The 21,581-nt window shown below is 31.8% G+C and overlaps 2 protein-coding genes across 2 annotated transcripts in view; one reads left to right on the top strand and one right to left on the bottom strand.

Annotated features, from left to right (window-relative positions):
• LOC123711107 (ATP-binding cassette sub-family D member) overlaps window positions 1-1,131 on the bottom strand; it is a 51,574-nt gene extending 50,443 nt beyond the window's left edge. The window contains exon 1 of the mRNA XM_045663522.1: window positions 783-1,131. The gene's annotated coding sequence lies outside the window, so the exon portion shown is untranslated. The remainder of the gene's footprint in view (window positions 1-782) is intronic.
• A 924-nt stretch (window positions 1,132-2,055) lies between these two features.
• Window positions 2,056-19,414, top strand: LOC123711108 (guanine nucleotide-binding protein G(I)/G(S)/G(T) subunit beta-1). The gene is made up of 9 exons (XM_045663525.1): window positions 2,056-2,294; window positions 9,211-9,338; window positions 10,466-10,611; window positions 13,150-13,320; window positions 13,432-13,554; window positions 14,322-14,523; window positions 15,756-15,972; window positions 16,354-17,030; window positions 17,283-19,414. The coding sequence occupies exons 2-8, from the start codon at window positions 9,282-9,284 to the stop codon at window positions 16,458-16,460; spliced, it is 1,023 nt and encodes a 340-aa protein (XP_045519481.1). The 5' UTR covers window positions 2,056-2,294; window positions 9,211-9,281; the 3' UTR covers window positions 16,461-17,030; window positions 17,283-19,414.
• Window positions 19,415-21,581: the final 2,167 nt, after the last annotated feature.

A 21,581-nucleotide genomic window follows, 5' to 3' on the forward strand; every position in this document is an offset into this window, starting at 1 on the left:
GTAAATACCATCATCCTATACAACACAATACATTTCCTACATGAAATTTAACAGTTTAGATAAGCAGGTCTAACTTTTATGTAATGCTGGTGTGTTCTATAATTTTATATTATTAACTCAATAATATTAAATTATTGACATATTATGTAAAAAAAATTGTATATTAATTTATTTTATTTATCCTAATCACATTGGGTATAGTGATGATTTATCGACTTAGTAATTTTAATTATTGTTGATAAAATATTTGAATATCAAAGTCCAAGTTATAGTTATGAGAATTTTTTTCATATTATATAAAAATAATAATATAAAATAAGAATTAATTCAAAAAGGTAACATGATTATTTTACATATTATTAACACACTTATCTTAAAAATATTAATTAATTATAACAAATACGTAAAGATATATTTATAACCTAAGATAGATTCTTCACATTTGATTCTTCATATTGTATGCATATTGAAAATAAGCTTGAAAATAAATGTATAATTTTCATCTTAAAAATATTTTAAATTCTTATTTTTTACGAAAATAAATATATATAAAGTTACAAAAAAACGTAAGATTTTTTATATTATCACAATACATATATGTATTTAGTATATATTATTTCAAAATAGAATCCAACTTTATAAATAAATTGAAAAAGATTCTTATGTTAAATATGTAATCAAATAAGGAATCACAGCTATTAGTCTGAGACAAAGACTTTTGGTCAATAATATAACATACAAAAACATGCTTAACTACCACAATAAATAACGTAATAACTCACCAAATTTTCTGTTTATTTGAATCTGCCTCCGTAATTTCAGTCCTCGTATAATTCTAAATAAAGTTAGGATTTTGAGAACTTTAAATCACCAGATAAGTGCTTGTTAATGTTAAAACAAACTCTTACTTTATTATTAGATTAGGCTTATTTATTTACACTTTCATTGGCCGTTACAGTACATTGGCGCAATGCGTTGTTTTGTTAAAATAATTTATAAAACACTGCTGTCTTTTAATATTGTGTTATTATTGTATAAGCCAAATAACATGACCTAGTGGGCCTTAACGGATCTGCTCTACTAATCAGAAGAACAGAACGCACAGTAAAATATTTAAAATGTTAAATGAAGTATCGTATCTTTCCATATCTATGTATCTACCTACTACAATTACCGCATTACCTACCCACTACTGCGCGAATTGCCATTGGTTATTGGATACTCTGTATTATTGAATACCGCATATATCTACCAATACCATCTTGATTTTTCAATTTTGACACAGAACGGGAAACAGCTGACTTAATTGACACTTGATAGATGAGACAGTATACGTAGTACATACACAGACTGAAAATCATTAACAGATTAAATTAATATAATACATATTTATATGCTAATGTTATTAGGTACAAATATTTCGGTATGTAAAAACAATTGTTTTACTTTTTGTTTAATTGTTCAGGGATAATCAATTAAAAAAGATTATTTATTTTGGAACTATAATGCATCGTTAAAACATGCATAAAATTTAGTACGTAATGTAAAATTCATATAAGTTTTATTAAAGTACTTTATTAGACATTATCCTTTTTCATTCCTATTATGAATACTTTCGGGGTTAAATAGTTGCTCTAAAAGCATAAAGCATTTTGAAAATTTACCATACAGTTTAATTGAATAGGTTTATATTTTGTGACGTAAAATTTTTTGTCTTCAATTTTTATCTATTTAGGCCTTTATAGTTAATAAAGAAGATACACTTAAATTTATAAAAAATGTATGCGTGCGTTTAATCTTTAACCATTTTAAACAACGCGCCATTTAGCTATCACGCCCAGTTTGACGTCACGCAACGGGGTTCTCAAAAACACCTTACCGCACCCTACATTCAATTATTTGAAAGGACTTAAATGCATTAAGAATTACTTAAATTCAACCTTATGTACATTATATAAAGTTTACATTGATTTACATTTGTTTCTAGTTTGTAACTTCATCTACAGATGGCGCAAATGTATCCGTCGACTTTAGCGCAGAACGAACCAATAGGATAAAAGGCACTTTGACGCAATTTGCAAATGGCCGTGAAAAGGATTGAGCTCGAGGGTGTATGAAACATTAAATGGTGGAAAAGTCCGTGACAAAAACTTGTGAATAACTCCTGGATTAGTGTAGTGTTGTTGTATTATACAAAATGTGCCAAAAGGATAGAATCCAGTCTTAATAGTGGTTTTAGGAAGCGCCTGAAAACCACTGGTGGATTTAAAGAAAAGTGAACTGCTGACTGTGGGGTAAAGTCCTTGTTTCATTTATAATCAAGCTTACTTTGTTCCTAATGTAACCATGTATTTCCATTTATGAGTTTGCATCGCCTAGGGTGTGTCGAATTTGAACAAGCTATTTGTACAATGGTCGCCGGCGTATGCGTGGTATGTACGTTTCGTGTCTCCATCATAATATCTAGGGTAAACTAATCAATCGGTAGTGGATTAAAGCGCCTACTTCTGTTGGGCCCTCGTTACAGGAGGATATCCTGACTTTAAAAGGGACTAAACCTAGTAGTCAATCGTAGGTATATAATATGTATGTATAATGTCGCTGAAGGCACGGCCCTGTTGCTAAATCACCATCGATTCGCACCTAAGTCTTATCAATATGTAACCTCACGCATTTCAGGCATACATAGGTACACTACGTACGTATGACGAATATTAGCACGAAAAGGATTTATCACATCGAATGTACCGCTTGTTTTCGAAAATCAATGTTTCTTGCTGTCGATTTTTTAATGATGTGATATGTATGTGTGATCTCAATTTTTTTATTTAAATTTGATTGACTGTTTAATAAAACAAACATGTTTTAACATCAAAGAATATATTATTATTTATAGTGAAACAGTTTATCTTTTCACTAAAATTAGACTATAATCATCAGTTTTAAAGTTATATTTGAAACAAAATAATTTGAGAATCTCAGATTTGAATTGTTTGTTTCACAAATACTTATTTTTTGTATTTGCTTTTGGTATGGCTGTTAATGTTATACCCCATTTAAGATTTGTTTTAATACAAAAACTGTGTGTTAATAGTATGTCTAAAGTTTTAGTGACCAGTTTTTACTCATTATTTCATATATGTAAATATGTACAAAATATAAAAATGTATCAAAATTTCTTCCTCAAGAGTATAATTCGTCTCATAAATTAATACTTGCAAGAGATAAATAACGCCTTGCTTCAAGGGCTAAAGCAAACCAGTTTTAAATCATTAATTTATACAATAAATATAAGTAACTTAAATTATCCAAAAGTAACATAGATTATATTTTATTTAGACCTGCTTTAAGCAAAACCATGTAGACTATGTATGTATTGCCTGAAATTTTTAGAGAAAAGTTGAATTTAGAAAAATTAATTTTAGTTACATAGAAATACTTCCATGTAATATGAAACAATAAGCCTATCTTGTGCTATTTTAATTGGTTTAGGAATACCTCTAGAAAAACGTAATAATAATTTAGTTGAAAATTTAATAATGATAATGACAGCATATGGGTGTGGCTTCCTGCTTGACTTAAATAAGTAAGCAGTTTTAATTTGCTCAGTACTATTATAGGTTATATTTAAATTCAAATATGTTCTTATGTTTAGAACATAATAGAAACCTGTTGTTTTCAAATCACCTGTTGATATTGGAATTTGCCATATGTCTGTTTTTGAATTATGAAAATACATTGAACATTATACATTACTGATGTAGGTATAAATATTCAGAATCAATATGTCTATAACACTGGTTCCATTTTAGTTAAACTATTTTGATTATGATATATAATATATTTAATTTAGAGATTATGATTTTACCAGGAACAAATTTAACCAACAATAATGGTAATGCAATGAAAATTGCATTAACATGTTGTTACAAAATACATGAGGTTTTGAGCATGATTACCAGTCAACTATATACTGTTGGGTCTGGATTTTGCTTAGGTGACTGTGCTTAGTAAGATTATAGAAATTTGTATCTTCTATTTGCTTAGTCTTATACTTATGGTAATTTAGATTATATGTGTTCTTTACCAAAACTTAAGTAATTTAATTGCAAATTTCTTAAATCATTGACTGATATGGTATTAGTTGCTGTGAGTTAGGGAATTACAATGAATCACCAGTCAGAGAACTGACCAGTCATTTTAAATGTTTATGTTGTTTGAATATTTAATGCCTGTTTATTTAGATTATAACAGTTTTTTAGAGTTCAATATCAGAACAGTAATGTGGTCTTTGTGTTTGGGTTGTATATTGTAATGTTATAAAAATTTTTTATGAATATGTCCTGAACTTGTAATTATTATTTAACAAAAATATTTATTTTTATGAAATAGATCTAGATTTATAAACCATTTTATATATGTAACAGGGCAAACAGCAAGTTCATCTAATGATGTGTGATACTGCTGCCCATGGACATTCAGATTGCCAGAAGCCTTGGAAGTGCCATTCTGGCCTTAAAAGAATTGGTACTCTTGAAGGACCCTAAGTCAAAAGGTATTGAAATATGTCAGTGGGCAGCTGGTTTTACATAGTGGTGGTGCACAGCAAAATCTGCCTTCAAAATTCTCAGTGGTATAATTTGTTCATTACATATATTTAAAAGACATTATAATATATGTTTTGTACAATTATTGAACTATTTTATCTATTTTAATAACAACTCATAGGTTAATATCATTAAACCCTCGGATATAATTAATATAATTGCTTGGCACTGCCATAACCTTTTCCCTCCATTTTCCTGCTTCTCTTTGTTTCTTTTGGATGTCAGAGGAAAACTGTTGATTTTACAAATATTGAATTTATAAGTCTGTAGCTCAGTGATTTCAATTGATAGCCTTCCAATATGTTGGGCTTCTAAATACTTAAAAATATTATGTTCCTAAGGCTCAACAGTTCAAAGGAAGAGGTGTGTTATACTTAAAACATTAATTAAAGATATAAATCGTAAAGGTTTGTATTCAGATATCGTTCTGTAGTTCATTTATGAGTCTAGAGTCTGTATAACAAAGAATTCCTTGGATGCATGAATCTAGTAACCAATTTAATTTGTTTAATTAAACAAATGATTAAAACACCAATATTTCCTATTTTGAGTTTTGATAGCTGCTAAATGACTGTTTAATCTTAGGAAGGATTTGATGACCAAAACTACTGAAGACCACTTTAAAAATTGAATTATGTAAACTTTGGTAATATGACATCTCCATACTACCAAGTTATTGGATTTTATGAACTATGCCACGGAAAGCAATGTTCGAGGAAACCGAACACAGACTATAAATCACAGCGCTTTAGTAAAAATTCAGTTTCAATACACTTCGACGTAACGCTCGAAGCGATACATCGACCTTGTTTATGTGTAACGTAAGCGAGGTGTGATATGCGTTGAAAATCGACTAGATTATTGTACGTCTGACATATTTCGATACGCTTGTTAAAGTTGTTACGGCAATAGACGTAGGCTATTTACGCTTTGTGCTTCAACAATTAAAGTTACACTGAGAGATTGTGCTGGTATAGCATTGTGCTTTAATATAAGAAATTTGGGACTTCAGACGAGTATGGAAGCAATATCGCACACATTTCTGTCTGTATCATTTTTATTTGTAGGCATTTTTACAACTTGAAGTAATGTTTTGCACTGGCAGAGGCCCGATACTACTAACCTACCGTGAAGTCGTTAAAGGCTCCATCAATATAGCGAAATTCATTAGCTCAAAGTTTTTATTATATTAGTAAACATGCTCTTTTACCCGGATTATGGTCAAAACACCAATCCTAGATATTTCTATAGAAAATGATACCGTTGAACGCACTTTCTAAATGACGACATATACTACTCTAGATATAGAACCCGGGAGTAAATCATGCTTGATATTTGGATACAGTTGTAAAGTTATCACGACCATTATAATAACACCACGTTTACAGTTTGCTAGTTAGCCTTACATGTTTCAAGCACACTTCAGCGCGTCTCAAAGAAACTATGAGCGAAGTCGTTTTCTTCTACACAGTAAATAAAAGTCGGAGAGGCGAGGTGTCTAGACTTCCTCAGTAATTATGTATCATTTGTCTCGCATTCTCCTTACTACCTTGCATTTTATATAATTTTACTTTGTGTGAAAACAAGAAATATAAATCTAACATATGTGCCCTTTCTTGGAATGGTTTTGGAAAAAGGAATAGTTTTTAATTAACGAGAATTTAACAAAATGACGTTTACTGTATTCTTAAGAAAAATTACCAATGTAACAGACTGCATAATAACGCAACGCCTTATTTGGGGCTAAGGAGATTCGTATTAATCTCTGCATATATTATGCTAAAAGTATGATCAGAACAGTCATTATAAATATTTTAAAGGATATCTTGTTTCCCGTAGTGCCAACGTTGCTTTTTAATTACATCCTCATTCGCATCCCTTTGAAACAGCATAGCGCCAGGTGATTTCAGTCAATAATTATACAGGATAACTTTTATATATTCTATTTTTATAATCACATATGACGTGGTTGTGGCAGATCTAAAGTTCAAATACATACTAACAAAAAAACAATACCTAAAAAAATACATGGGAGCTTGAGACTTGACAATTGACCTCCGTATGTACAAAAAATTATTTGATAAATGTCCATATTTCGTCCCTTCACTTAATCTTGACAAATCAAGAGTTCTTCTTTTATGTTCTATGTGTTAATTGTTTATATAAATGAAACAGCAGATTTAGATCGGTTTATCATATACCAAGTCTTGTTGGTATAGTACATTTAAATTAAATTTACATTTACAATGTTATTGATAAGCTAATCTAAATAACTGTAAATAAGGCTGCGGATTGTGACTTATCTGTTTATGGATATATGTCTATCACAACATAGCGGTTTCAAGATTGATAGAATCGACGAAAACTGTTGCGTTGATAGACAAAAAGTAAACCTTGCTTGAATGACGTAAATTCATTTTGAAAGGCAGTAATTGCCGCTTCACGTAAGATAAGAATTTCAACCATAACTTTAGGAAGTGAAGATTCAAAATTGTCTGTAAAGCTATAAATGTCTTCTCACATAGCTTTACAGCATATATATATATCTTTATTTTCCTGGATTAATTTGGGCTGTAGTCATTAATAAATTATCGTTCATATTTCCAATTCAGATTTCCAAAAAAATACTGATTTGTATTAAAAGTGGATTAAAATATTATAATAAAAAAAGTTTTTTTTACATTTATTGATACGATTTTCAATGATTTTCTGAATATTGAAATGATTTTCGCATATACACTTTCTGCAGAATCAAACGTGTTATTTCTTACGTTATGTTATTTATATTTACAACTGATGTGCCTTACGATATTATTTCGTCAATGTTATATTGATTATAACTAATCTAATATATTATTTATAGATAGATAACAAACATGGTTTACCAGTATTTTTTATAGCAATACATACAAGCTTATATTAACTATATGCCTATAATTAATTGTACATATAATTTCTTTAATCTCATTTCTGTACCTATAGCTTTTATATTTTTTGTCACATATACAATCTGATCTAGACACGCCCTATACTAGTTTAAAAATTCATTGTTTTTATGACTCGCGTCATTTTAAAATGCAAATACATAACAAAATATAATATTTTGTATTTATTTAAAACAAAACAAACATAATCATGGGACAGTAGACTGCACTGTGAAACTAAACTAACTAAATGGCTGCTTTGATATTGACGATTGGTAATCGTTTTATATGTGCCATTGTGACATTTTCTTGTCCTCCACACGTAGACATACGCTCTGCTCATTTGCTGATCTTTAACAAGGACTTCTAGCGAAATAGCTAACACTTTTCAGCTCGCCGTTAATTGGTTATTTATTTTCAAATCACCTCTTATATTTGAGTGTCGTTTGTGTATTAAGTAACAGTGCGTCTCTGTATAAGTAGGGTTTTGTACTAGTTGCCACTTCGACACTCGACAGGTGTATGTGCGTGTGTTTATGCATGAATGCCCCATTGTGCTATATAAGGATGCGGACGAAGAGTACGAATGATAACTATTGACTACTTTCGAAATGCAAACAAAAAACGAAAAGGAAATTCAATGGCGTACCCGTTTTATATTGCTAGGTATTTTTATATTCTTGAATCATTCGGTGTCTTTTTTAGAGTTAGCTGTAGTTGGGGAGCTGAAATTTTTTTAACGTATTAATAAATTATTATAACGAAAAGGACTGATGCTAAGAGCCAAAGGAAGCTCCTTGTACACCTGGATGTCCAATGATGGAAAAGTGACAGAGCAGACTAACGTAAAATCGCTCACAAAACTAGCTAAATTTCAATATACAATAAAGCAACGTAATAAAACACCAATGATAAAGCTGTCTAGTTTTGAACTACGATTGTAACAATCATAGTTAAGTCTATGAGTTAAGATAATAAGTGTTTCTTGTATCACTCGCCCTTACACAAGAATGGTTCGTGTAAGGACATAGGCGCAGTCAACGTTTCCCATTGGTTATTGTCCTGCGCAGACAATGTGCGCGAGGCACTCCATATTCAATAACGGAATCTTGAATACTGGATTAAAATGTCACGGGATTTTAATATATATACATTGCGTTTATACCTCTCAGTGCGTCTTAATATTACCGTTTAGGAGGGTATGGTGTTGAATTTTTTACATACACTGTTATAATTTACTTTAAAGTAGTAATGAAATAACCTCATTACTGTATGAGTATCGGCTTTGTAATGTATACCATATGTTTTTAACTAAGTACAAAAAACACGAAAGTAGATTTACAATTCGACACGGTTTTTGTGTATTTTGAATCGGTTCCAATGTACTTCATGCAAACATACTTGCAAACACTCTCTCATTATAATACTCAACCCAGATGTCAGGTATTCCAATCCTGAATGTGCGCCTATTGTTTTTTTTTTTTAAAAGACTAGATCGGTGAAGGGAAACGTTACTGAAGGCTGATCAACGTAATCTAAGAAACATAATCAATGAAACAGGCCCAGAAATCTTAAATCCAAAGCGAATTTTAGCGTCATTGGATTATCTTTTATTGTTCCATCTCTTTATATCGACATACATTAATAAGACTACTAATCTATATCCTTATTGATTACAGGCTGGTGCAGTGCATTGGAGGCAGCAATAGTAACCGGGTAGTCAAGACAGGTTTCAAAGCTGCGCGGCACGATGAATGAATTGGACAGCTTACGTCAGGAGGCAGAAACCCTCAAAAATGCGATACGGGTGAGAAAAAATGATAATTGAGCCTATGCTAATGTAGATTACGTGTACGCAGAGTTAAGTAGCTATATTTTTTTGTTTATGTGATAAATGACATGGATCGATGACGTTTAATTACTAGTTGTTGCCTGTTGACTGTTAATTTCAATTTAGTTCCACTTTCTGCCACTCTCAAACCCGCAACGAAACTCTACAAACTGTCAATATGACGTCGGCAAACCACAACTTTGATGGTGTTTTCCAAAGTTGTGAAAAACCACTAGTACAATGGAAGCAATGACAATAATAATGTGAATTTAGCTGTGTCTTACTCAAGCAAATGATTTGCGTAAAGAGATACACATATTTGATGTCAGATGCTTCATCTTTTTTGTTTCTGCCACATGGTATATAGTATGTATGGCCTAAACATTAGCCAGCCAGTTTATTAAATGTTGTTTCAAGCGCTACGGTTGAATATCGTTCGGGCCGCTAGTAAAAAGTTCCTGCCTGTTAATTGAACAGCTTATCAAGCTAGTTGGCTGCGGCATTTATATTTCCTATGTATACTTCCCTAAATGTATTGAAGTGTGTAGTCAAAAAACTTGAGAAGACATTGTAAACTGAGAGAAAGGTTTACTATCTAAGGCGCAAAAGTGTATTTTCTAGATGCAAGTTAAATTTGACTAACGAGATGAGTTTATTACTTTGTTTTGCATTATCTCTTCTTTATCTAAGAGTCTAATTACAGTCGAGACTTAGCACTAAATATGACACCCGTAAGCCCTAAACGTATTTTAGTGCGTATTTTAAATACATATGGGAAGTTAGTCATACTATTGTGGAAGTAAACTTATTCGATTATATACACTTGGTTTATCTTTAAATTCTTTAACAACGATTTCAAGGAAATCCCTCATAGATATCGATAAATTAAAAAAATCTCATAAAGCTGTCCAGAACCACGTAACTCAATCAACTTTGATTCATAACAATGTAAAGTATTTATGCTTTGAGAACGACTCTAAATTATACAAAATGGCTTAAACTTTTTAAATTAAGGTTATAATAATATATTAATCGTTAGGGTTAAATTAACTTCATATAACATTTAAAGGGAAAATACAATACTAATATTTGTATTAATCTAGGATGCACGCAAGGCAGCGTGCGATACGTCGCTCGCACAGGCGACGGCAAACTTGGAGCCGATCGGGCGGATCCAGATGCGCACGCGCCGAACGTTGCGCGGACACCTCGCCAAGATCTACGCCATGCATTGGGGCAGCGACTCCAGGTATAACCTAGCTTTCATAAAACATCCTTGTGCTATTCATAATAATAACTCTCTAGTCATTTTGAAGGTACAGCACCCAAAAAATGCCGATATATATAACAGTAAAATTATTATAATGGATAATAAATATACGAAATAGTAAATATCTTAGACAAATAAACGGCTAACAGGAAAATGTATAGGAAGATTTTCGCTTAAAAATAGCAACTGCTAAAGACCGTTTCGAAGAACAACCATTCCAAACGTAAGCTTATAAGTTCTGATAGTTCCTTAGCATTATTTTTGCTTCTATAGTATGTTATTAACTAATCGTACTTTATCAAGTACGGTTTGCAAAAAAATTAACAGATTTATTAACAGCATTATGATGTAATGAACTACTAAATTTGGATTTTCCGATAATAGTTACTATTATTTTATTAGTAATGAATACATACATATATAATAGCGGACACCACAGACGTTGTCCTGCGTTATATTTCAAGCGATTACGATATTAAACAAAGTATGAGAGTACCTACAGCAGCGCCATCTGCCGGGCTGAATTGTGAATCTAAACTATCCAGGGCGCCACCCAAAACTCATACAAAAAAAATCATTCATTTGTCCGGCCGTTTAAGAGGAATTCAGTGACATACACATGTAGACGTAAAATTATATATAAAGATACATATAGTATTTTACTAGACAAAGACGCGGGCTTACGCAAGTTTTGGTTTAATCACACTAAAATGTTTTGTGTTAATCCATTAGAGTAAAGAGGTTCTTTGCGTATTCAATAAAGGATTCATCTTCGTGTTTCGTAAATATATTTTGTTCGTTATTATAAAAGCGAATAGGTTTTAAATATTTTACGTTTAATAATATTGAAAGTAAAGACAGTAAAAAAACCAGATATGTATTATGAACATAATAAGTGAGCGTAATGAAAATGATTTTTAATTGCTGTATATATAAACTCTTTTGCAAAAACAACCTAAGGAGTTTACGTTCAAATGTCTATTTCAGTTAGATGAATGAAATGTAATTGTTTGACGTAATGTATACTTATTATAATCGTGTAATTTGATACGTGTGAAGATTGTAATGTGTACGATTATTTAATACCGATGTACACTGCGAAACAATTAGGAATGGTCAACAATAAAGAAAATAAGATTTTGTGACTTTTTCTTATTAAATATCGCCTAAAGAGAACTAAACCTTTTGAGTTAAAAAAAAACTAGTGTAGTAAATATAAGTGCAAATGCGGTATCTAGGACAGCACTGTTACTGTACATTTTCTTAGTTTAACTAGTATTGCAGAAAATTTAGTCAACATTACAATACTATCAGCCATAATTATTATATAGGCTAGATTGTAACGCAATCTTTTGTGAATTTTAGAAGGAAAAAATGAATAAAGAAACAAATGTTAAAATGTAATGAGTGTGACCTCTTGCCACAATTAGGCAGAGGAATACAGTCCCACTCATCTGCAATGACTATTTGTATCTTCCTGATGTTTGCATTGCAATTAAATTTTATTTAATTAATCGACAAGAAATCAATAAATTTTGTTACGTCTTCGTGTTGTTTTTTTTTCCATAAGAGTTTGTGTTTTATATATCTATATAATTCATGTAGAGTCACAGGAATGCAATAAAATTATTCATTCCTTTCAAAATATAGTTTGCTAGTAATAAACATTTATTATTATGAAAGAAAAGTTACCCAATAATGAGACCTTCAGTGCCAACAGCCCCAACACGAAACTACATTGATTCGCATCTCTGGATTAAACGTAACTAGTTATTTTTCTCCGATAACATATTTCGAAACGTTTCACCAATTTAACAGTGTAACATAAAATGTACTGCGCTAAAATCTTAAAATAATTCGTGAGTTACGGCACAGTTTCTGTGAAGTACATGACGTATTATTTGATTGCGTATGTTTGTTTTCGTTGAAACCGTATCAGCTGTTGTGGTTCTATTGCAATTAACGCTAGTATATTAGATTTTAATTAGTGGACTGTACAGGGTTATGTTATAACGTACTTGAGGAAAAACATAACAATAACCATCGATCCGTTTATCTACGACAATTAGCACGATATAGAAATGATTATTATTATTAAAACTTAATGTTACGTAGTCTCGCCATGATACTAGCTTAGATTTTACTTAGTTGGGGAAATTCTCACATTTGTTGGAAAAAAAGTTGAAACACTAGTCATTGTTGTTATGGACTCTTTAGCTTTGTAATTTTTGTATTATAACTTCCTCACGTTAGTTATTTTTTGGTACATTCAAGTTGCCTATTAGCGATAATTAAACATGTGTTTAATTATACGATTTTTGTTTAAATTAAGTACTTTACAACTATATGTACATAATTAACTAAAATCTTTATATTTTACTTCAATATATCTCATCAAAATAACTCTACTATTGAAAGGAAACTTTTACACACACATCTTTGAGTAAAAATCATATACACAGAACGAAAATTATGTGTTTTAATGCCAGTAAACTTAACGACATTTTATATTTTCAGGAACCTAGTATCTGCCAGCCAGGACGGCAAACTGATAGTGTGGGACAGCCACACGACGAACAAGGTGCACGCGATACCTTTGCGCTCGTCCTGGGTAATGACGTGCGCGTACGCACCCTCCGGCTCTTATGTCGCTTGTGGTGGACTCGATAACATCTGCTCGATTTATAGGTAAGTGTAGATTTTAGTTTAAAACTTTTATCAATCAAAAATAATTGTAAGCTTTAATTTAACAGAACTTTAAGGTAAACTAGATTATATATAACGTTATTAATGTTCCAGCCTTAAAACCCGCGAAGGCAACGTGCGCGTGTCCCGTGAGCTGCCAGGCCACTCGGGGTACCTGTCCTGCTGCCGCTTCCTCGATGATAACCAGATCCTCACCAGCTCTGGAGATATGACCTGGTCAGTAATCTAGATACATTATTTGTCATGTCTAAAAATATTTGGTACAGAACGATACATATATCTTCGTTTGTTTTATTCACCATTTTGGTTAACCTTCTAACTGACCTAAAATAATACATAGTTGTTTCGGCGAACATGGAGAAGTAGTTTTTCTGCAAAATGGTCTGAAGGACAGATGAAGGATAGTCTGAAGGAATAAATAATAATTTGGCACCTACTTCCTAAATAGCTTATAGTATCATACCCCTTTTAAATAAATAAATTAACACTATACATTTAATTCTTTCACAAGGTCAATCAATACAAATGAAAAATATTTCTTTAATTTATTCAATACAATGCATTTTTGTTATATTATTTAAGGAAAATATATGTGCGAATTGATCGAATATTTTATCATGTTTATTTTAAAGTCACTTAGTAATAGGAAATACTTACCTTATTCCTCAACCTGTTTGAGTAAAGCCAAACTTTTGAATTATTAAGGATTGTTTTGAAATTTTGTTGTAAGCCTTATTAGCGTGGCAATATCATACAAAACCCTAGATTACTAATTGATTTAAAAAATATATCATAGACAATTATTTATCCTTACATTAGTTAAGATACCTATATATATATATATAGGTGATATGAATAATTAGAAGCGCAAACCAAATGTTAGCCATCTTCGCGCACATGGCACCAAAAACATATGCCCATGCACAACATGGAGTCTCATAAATTGTAATACAATATTCTTGTTTCCGCTAATTTAAATACAGCGCCCTCTGGGACATCGAGACCGGCCAGCAGTGCGGTCAATTTACGGGCCACACGGGCGATGTGATGTCTCTTTCACTCGCACCCGATCAACGTACTTTTGTCTCGGGCGCTTGTGATGCGTCCGCCAAGCTGTGGGACATCCGGGACTGTCAGTGCAAGCAGACCTTCCCGGGACACGAGAGCGACATCAACGCTGTCACTGTGAGTATTTGGGTCCTTTAAGAGCATTAATTGTGAAATGGCGTTCAGCCTTTTAACAATTGGTTGGTTATGGCGCCTGATATATATTAGTTTTCTTTAGGATAAGATTTTATATTTATTAAGCAGTTTCAATTTTAAAATTAACAGAACATTCAAATAACGCTGTACACAGTATTGCAATAAGTGTAAATTATGTAATAATATTAATATTTCACTAATTTAATTACTATTTTAAAGAAAATCATTAGACGATAGCCTTATTACGTTTTACAAAAAATTAAAATACGTGGTATTTATCCATCCTTACAAAATTATATCAACGGAAATCCTTTCGCAGCTTTAAGCAAGCAAGTTACAAGTGAGTTATGGGTACAAGTACTTCTAATTCAAACTCAAAATAACTGTATTCATATAGGTAAACAATATTAAGTAACGTCGGAAAAGAAGTTAAATTAAATTACCAGTTCGCAAGTCAAGGGCGTAGAGCGGGCAAGAACAACTGGCAAGAAACTCTCCGCCACTCTTTTTAATCGCCAAGTTTTGAGTCATACAAATTGTTTGAACTGGAGCAAATCAATTCCAAGGCTTAGGATCATTTAAATATTCGTCAAATTTATAAAAGCTTTATTGATTAATTTACGTTGGCTTTGAATTTATTTAGTGATAATTCTTTAATGACGGCATTTTTTATGTCAACGTTAGTACGTTAATATATTAGTAGTATTTTTGGATTTTGTGAATATTTTGAAACCCTTTGTGTGGTATGTACTAAAAGAACACATCGAGAAATTAATTTAAATTTCTATGTTAAATGCCAAATCTCAAGGATTTATAGATTTCCTGAAGTTTACCAAAAAAGTTTTCTTGTAGTAACATAATATAATTCAATTGTTTGTATGTATTATTGATGAGCCATATTTGATGCGTGGTCTCTTTGTGCATGGTCGTGGCTGAAATGAATATGTGCGTATTTACTAATAATAATAATAAATCATTTATTTGCAAGAAAGTTGTAAATTTAGATAGACCAATTATAAAAATGCGCACAATCACCAATATAAAAATAGGCATGCAAATGTCATTAATTTTCATTAAGTCATATAATAAGAATATTTTTAATGTAAGTTAAGCTATTTATAATTATCAAACTTATGGTATCAATACTGGTTATAAAGGCACCTTGCCTTACAAACTCAAACATCATTTAATGAAACGAACTCATTCATTTCCAGTTCTTCCCGTCTGGCTTCGCATTCGCGACCGGATCTGATGACGCCACGTGCCGTATGTTCGACATCCGCGCTGACCAGGAGTTGGCGATGTACTCTCACGACAACATCATCTGCGGCATCACGTCTGTCGCATTCTCCAAGTCTGGTCGCCTGCTGTTGGCCGGATACGATGATTTCAACTGTAACGTGTGGGATTCTATGAAGAGCGAGCGTGCCGGTAGGAATTATTCTCTGAATATAGGTTTTATTTTGAATAAAATTACAACAATTACAATTAACAATTTTCGCTGTTTTATTCGATTTTCCAAAATTAACTCAAATTATATTTGTAAAGCCAGTTTTGTTATCTGTGATTGTTGTTTAGTCTGAGCTTCAAAGACATTGCTTATTGCTTGAAGATTTAGCTTATTGTTTTAGGAACGCCTTCATAATGAATATATAATATATATATAGAAGCTCATGAAATACGTTTTTATATATTGAACTTTTTTTAAAAATATAATAAAATTATCTGATCATTCTCAGTCTTATATAAACGCAAAGTATTTCAAGTGACAATTTTTTAGCGAGTTTATAGAAAAAAAATCGTATTTTCCAGGTATTCTCGCCGGCCACGACAACCGTGTGTCCTGTCTGGGCGTCACCGAAAACGGCATGGCCGTAGCCACCGGATCGTGGGATTCGTTCCTCCGCATCTGGAACTAGATCCACCCGTAATCCCCTTTGCACCCCAAACATCCCCTAAGGTTAGACCAAACAAGCGATCTCATGGAAAACAAAAATCTCGCTTTTAAACAAAATAGATCCAAATGTGCGCTTTAAAACCAGAAGTTAATTTAAAATTTGATTTCTAAAAACAGGGCTAATCTAATTGTTTTCCAATGCTCGTTTGGCCTATGCCTCCACGCACCCCTTACTTAAAATAATGTCACTATTCCACTGACAATTGACATCTAAGATGGCGGCCAATTCAAAATGGCGATGGTTTTCACTAACAAATATGTCGAACAAATTCGATATTTTTGCTAGTGAAAACCGTGCATTGGGGTGTGTGTAACCCTGTGAAGATTAAAGACAGGGAATTACGCACTTTGCTTTATTTATTTTGTATACATAGATGATATCTTAACAAAATGAAAGCATTTAACTACTGGTGGGTAGTGATGAGTATGTCTGCACTGTTTATATATTTATGTAATAATGTAATTGTTAGCGTAGCCTTTTGGAGCCAGTCTGAAGACGGCGAACGCTGCCGCTTTATTTTTCTTCAAATTGGTGAGTTTTTTTTTAACCTTTAATTTATAATTACATTGTAGTAGAAACGATATTTTAACATTAACATATTTTTGAACTCGACTTGATTTGTTTTTAAGTTTGTTTTATTGATGTATCTTTACGGCAAATTTTTTCGCCTGAAATCTTTTCCACGACTTCAATTTAAAAAAAAATTTTTTTTTGTTTCTCTGTCCATTAAAACTGTTATAATTTTAAAAGTAAAAGTATTGATAAAATTATTTTCTATTTCAGATATAATTTCGTCGCACTACAGTTTAAAAGTTAATTGTAATCGAAAGTGGAATCCTAAAGAACCAAATATTAATTATATTAATGTAACAATGTAATTTATTGAATGAGAATTTCCTTTTTTATCATCGCTATCTGATTTAAAGTTGTGCTAATTTATGATTTGTCGTGTTGTACTGCTTAGATAAGTCATGTGTACGATTAGATTGCGATTTGTTCGTACGATTTTTTTAATAACGCCAAACTGTCAATGTCAGATTATTTATTTAATTTCTGTAACAAAATATGTCTATATTAGTCTGAAGCGAACAAATTGCATGGTCACGAAAACCTTGAGATTGTTATAAAGATCTCTTATTGACGATAGTACATATGTCAATAAACAATTTTTAATTTATTGTAAAAACAAACATGTACACGATACTGAATCGGCTTTGTATCACAAAATAACGTGAAGGTTCCCCTTTTATTACGATTTTAATTCATCGAAAGCCGACATAATATCTGTATTGAAACATACGCATTGGCACATTTCACCGAAGTACTTACGAAAACGAAACATGGTACAATCGTCAAATTTCATCCCTCGGGGCTGGCAACACCACCGCACATCCCAAGTTCATTTTCCTAGATTAAGCTACTTTTAGGAAATAAGGGTTTAAAATATTAAGGCATTTGTAACTTCAACATTCTGTGTTGCTATTTATTGAAAACTCATATTTTGTGGTCTACAGTTTCGGTGAGTAATGTAACCTTTTTGTTGCAGTATTGTATTTTTTTAATTAAGCACAAAGGTTTTATTATGACGGCTTCTTTGTTTCGCCGATGGATGGTTGTCGCGCTATTTTTTTTTTAACTTAAGCCTTCGTCTTAGATAGGTTACAATATAATATGTAGGTGTTTATATATAAGGCAGACGCGATAATGAACAATCCTCAATGACTTTGGAATCTTGCTTTTATATGGACGGCACAAAAACTGATACTTATATAGTTTTAAATTCATGCTCAATACATCGTTCGCACAAATCGACGCATAAACGTGAACTGAACACGGCATTAGTGATTTTTAAATGTTTACAGTCGCTGTTTTGTAATATACGGGCAACGGGCATATCAGTACCTCGAGATACTTTGATCCACGCACAAGTTTAGTTTGGGTTTGACCCTTGTCATTGAGCAAACTTCACACGCATCTTTATATAAGAGTGTTTCGCATTGTGAGTGTTGCGTTATCTGTTCAAAGTTGACAGCTGTCAAAATTTGGCGCGAGCTCCCGCGGTGGGAGAGGGGGGAGAGGCACCGGTCGCATTGGACAGATAAACAATTTGGCAAATGGAATAGCTACGGTCTGCTAGATGTACGCCTAGGTTATAAGACTTTTTTAAAAATAAAAGTTGTTTTCTACTGTAACGGCTTCTTTTCAGATCGGTGTACTATAACATACGGTTTTGCATTATGTATAATATATTATAATTAATATGGTATGATATTTAATGAATAGTTTGATGATGGCTCCTATTTGGTTTATATTTTGTATTCAGACCAATTTTTCTCACTTTTACATGGACTGCCATATATACCTATAACTTATTGTAATCCTTACATATATACGAAGGGATGGTAATTGATTAATTGTTAACAGAATTAAGTAATTGTTGAATATTAAAGGGTTTTCATTGAGCGTTCTTTGCACAGTAATTGCGGTATTAATGCTAACTGAAAATTATTTAATATTTGTTAGATGATAAAGTTTTCGAAATTGTATTCTTGTCTATGCCCTGTTGCTATATTCTACTATGGGCTATCTGTCAGATTACAAAAGTAGCTTTTCTAAGAGTCATGAACTTCATACACGTTTCTACAGTAGACTTAACTGTGGTTGTTCGTTAGTTGAATATAACAACTGGGTTCCGTAATGATAAGGTAATTGGCTATATGATTGAATCGTAAAACAGTCTCCTTCGAAATAATATGAAATAAAGAATTTGTATAAGTTAACTTTTATTTGCTAGTCCACATCTTTGATATGTTTAAAAATAATTATTCTTAGTGGTGTAATACTAATTATAATGTATTGTGTAAAATATTTTTTTTAGTTATTATTATCAATAAATTAAAATTTGTTTATTTTAATGCCTGTTTTATTTCGTTTTCCAATATCCTGTTTATGAATGACATAAATAAATTTCGTAAATATATCAGTATGTACTTGGTCACCTAAATTAGGGTAATTCAATAAATCACTAAACAAAATTCAATAAGCCTTGTACTCTATTATTTATTGGTTTCGTTGTGGCACTCTGCAATTGTTTCAATTTCGATTATAAATTTATTGTAATAATGTAAATAAAACATAAAAAAAAATCTGTTCTGAAGATGGAAGTGATCGTCACGATATTGTGTCAGTCCACCCCTATGATACTAAACTGACACGTCAATTGTGACTTCCAGTGGCGTTCGTCTTGTCTATTCGGCGACTCCGCGCGGTACAATAATCGTTGAAGTTTGGATGATATCGCTGTTGAGTTGAGTTGAGTTGATTATTAGAACAAGGCTCTGACAGCAATGAGCAACCATTTTGTAATCACGATTATAAAAAAATAATCGTCATATTTTTATTTTTTAATGAATAATTAAAATTATATCCTGTGTGGTGTGGAGCAGACATTTTTGCTTTTCTGTTTAGTTACCTAGGATTTTTCTTCAAAGCGTGCAAATTATCAGATCATTCGATACACGTAAAATAATAATAATATTTATTGTAGCAGTGTCGAAATAGCAGTTTAGTTCTGCTACTCACCACTGTGGCGCTGTATTACATAATTACATTTTCTACTTGGGATAGTAACGGGAATATGTACAAACTTAATTCTCGTTTCATTTTCATACAGAAAATATTTCAAAAATTACAATTATTATAATATCACAAACATTCCTTTTCAGGAATAACTAAAAGCATCATCATCAAGCGAAATTATTCATAAAAATCATAACCAAACATTATTCGTTAAAGGAGGTTCTAATTGATTTTCAAGGTCAAGTATTGGCTTTTAAAAGAAAGTCATGATTCATTTGTTTATAGATGTATGTATGTCACACGGTTATGCATCGGTACATGACATCTCACGTTCCGTCTTCTAATACGCATACTGAGTTGCAAATGCATTGTTTTAAATAGGAACTGTGTTATTTCCTATTTGCATACTTATTAAGAACACATAAATTTAAATTATTAGTCTTTTTAAAAAAAAAAATATTATTTTCTCTATTTAAGTTGAATATAACTGCTAAAATGATTTACATGAGGTTTCGATTGCTTTATATGTTGGTCAAGTGGCTTTAGCGTGCGGCTCTCATTGTTGAGGTCGTCAATTCGATCCCCGGCTATAACCAATAAACGTTATTTCTATTTGAGAATTTAACAATCGCTCGAACTGTGAAGGAAAACATCGTGAGGAAACCGGCTTTTCTTAGATCCAAAAAGTCTCCAGCGTATGTCAAGGACAGAAGATTGCCTATTAGATTAACAAAGGATCATCAAACAGATACATCTGCGGCCCAGATGTAAAAATGTCTGTTTTTTTCTTCTTTTTCCAAGTACTTAATCGAGTCTATAAGTAAAGTTACTTAGTGGCAGTTGTAATATGTAATTATAAAATTACATGAACCCGGAATTCCCGAGTTCGGCTTCTGTCAAAAAAGGATAAGTCTGAAATTAGTTAGTTTAACAATTATATTTCATAGGACTACTGTCTAGACTAAGATAGGCATAGTGTTAGTTTTGTAAGTGTATTTTATTTATTTATTAACACTTCGTTGCATTACAATATAAAAATTGAACATAATTAAATGAAAAGGAGGGCAACTGGCGGCCTTATCGCTTTCGAGTAATCTCTGTCAGGCAACCAATTTTTTTATTTTTTTTTATTGTTACATATTTAGTCCGCCTTATGTTTTTATTTGAATCCTTTGCCGTACGTTATAACACTATCAGATTGCGGGTTTTTAACAAAACATTTCGTATTATGCTAAACATTCGCTCAATGACCCTGATTATTTGACTCGTTAATTGCGTTGATTAGAGAATTCCAACTCAAATCTAGTTCAGGTATTTGCAAACATTCAATTAGTAGTAGTAGGTAGAGTTTTGTTTCTATTTTTATAATTAAATAATTTTATTTCCTATGTAAAACTGTAATTAAACTAAGTAATCTTGTTTCTTATCTAACATTGTTCTTTTTATTGAATTAAGCGGTTGTTCTTTTTATTTAATTTAGCGGTGACATTAAAACAGGGACAG

The sequence above is a fragment of the Pieris brassicae genome, chromosome 6 (genome assembly GCF_905147105.1).
Source record: "Pieris brassicae chromosome 6, ilPieBrab1.1, whole genome shotgun sequence".
NCBI classification, from domain to species: Eukaryota; Metazoa; Arthropoda; class Insecta; order Lepidoptera; family Pieridae; genus Pieris; species Pieris brassicae.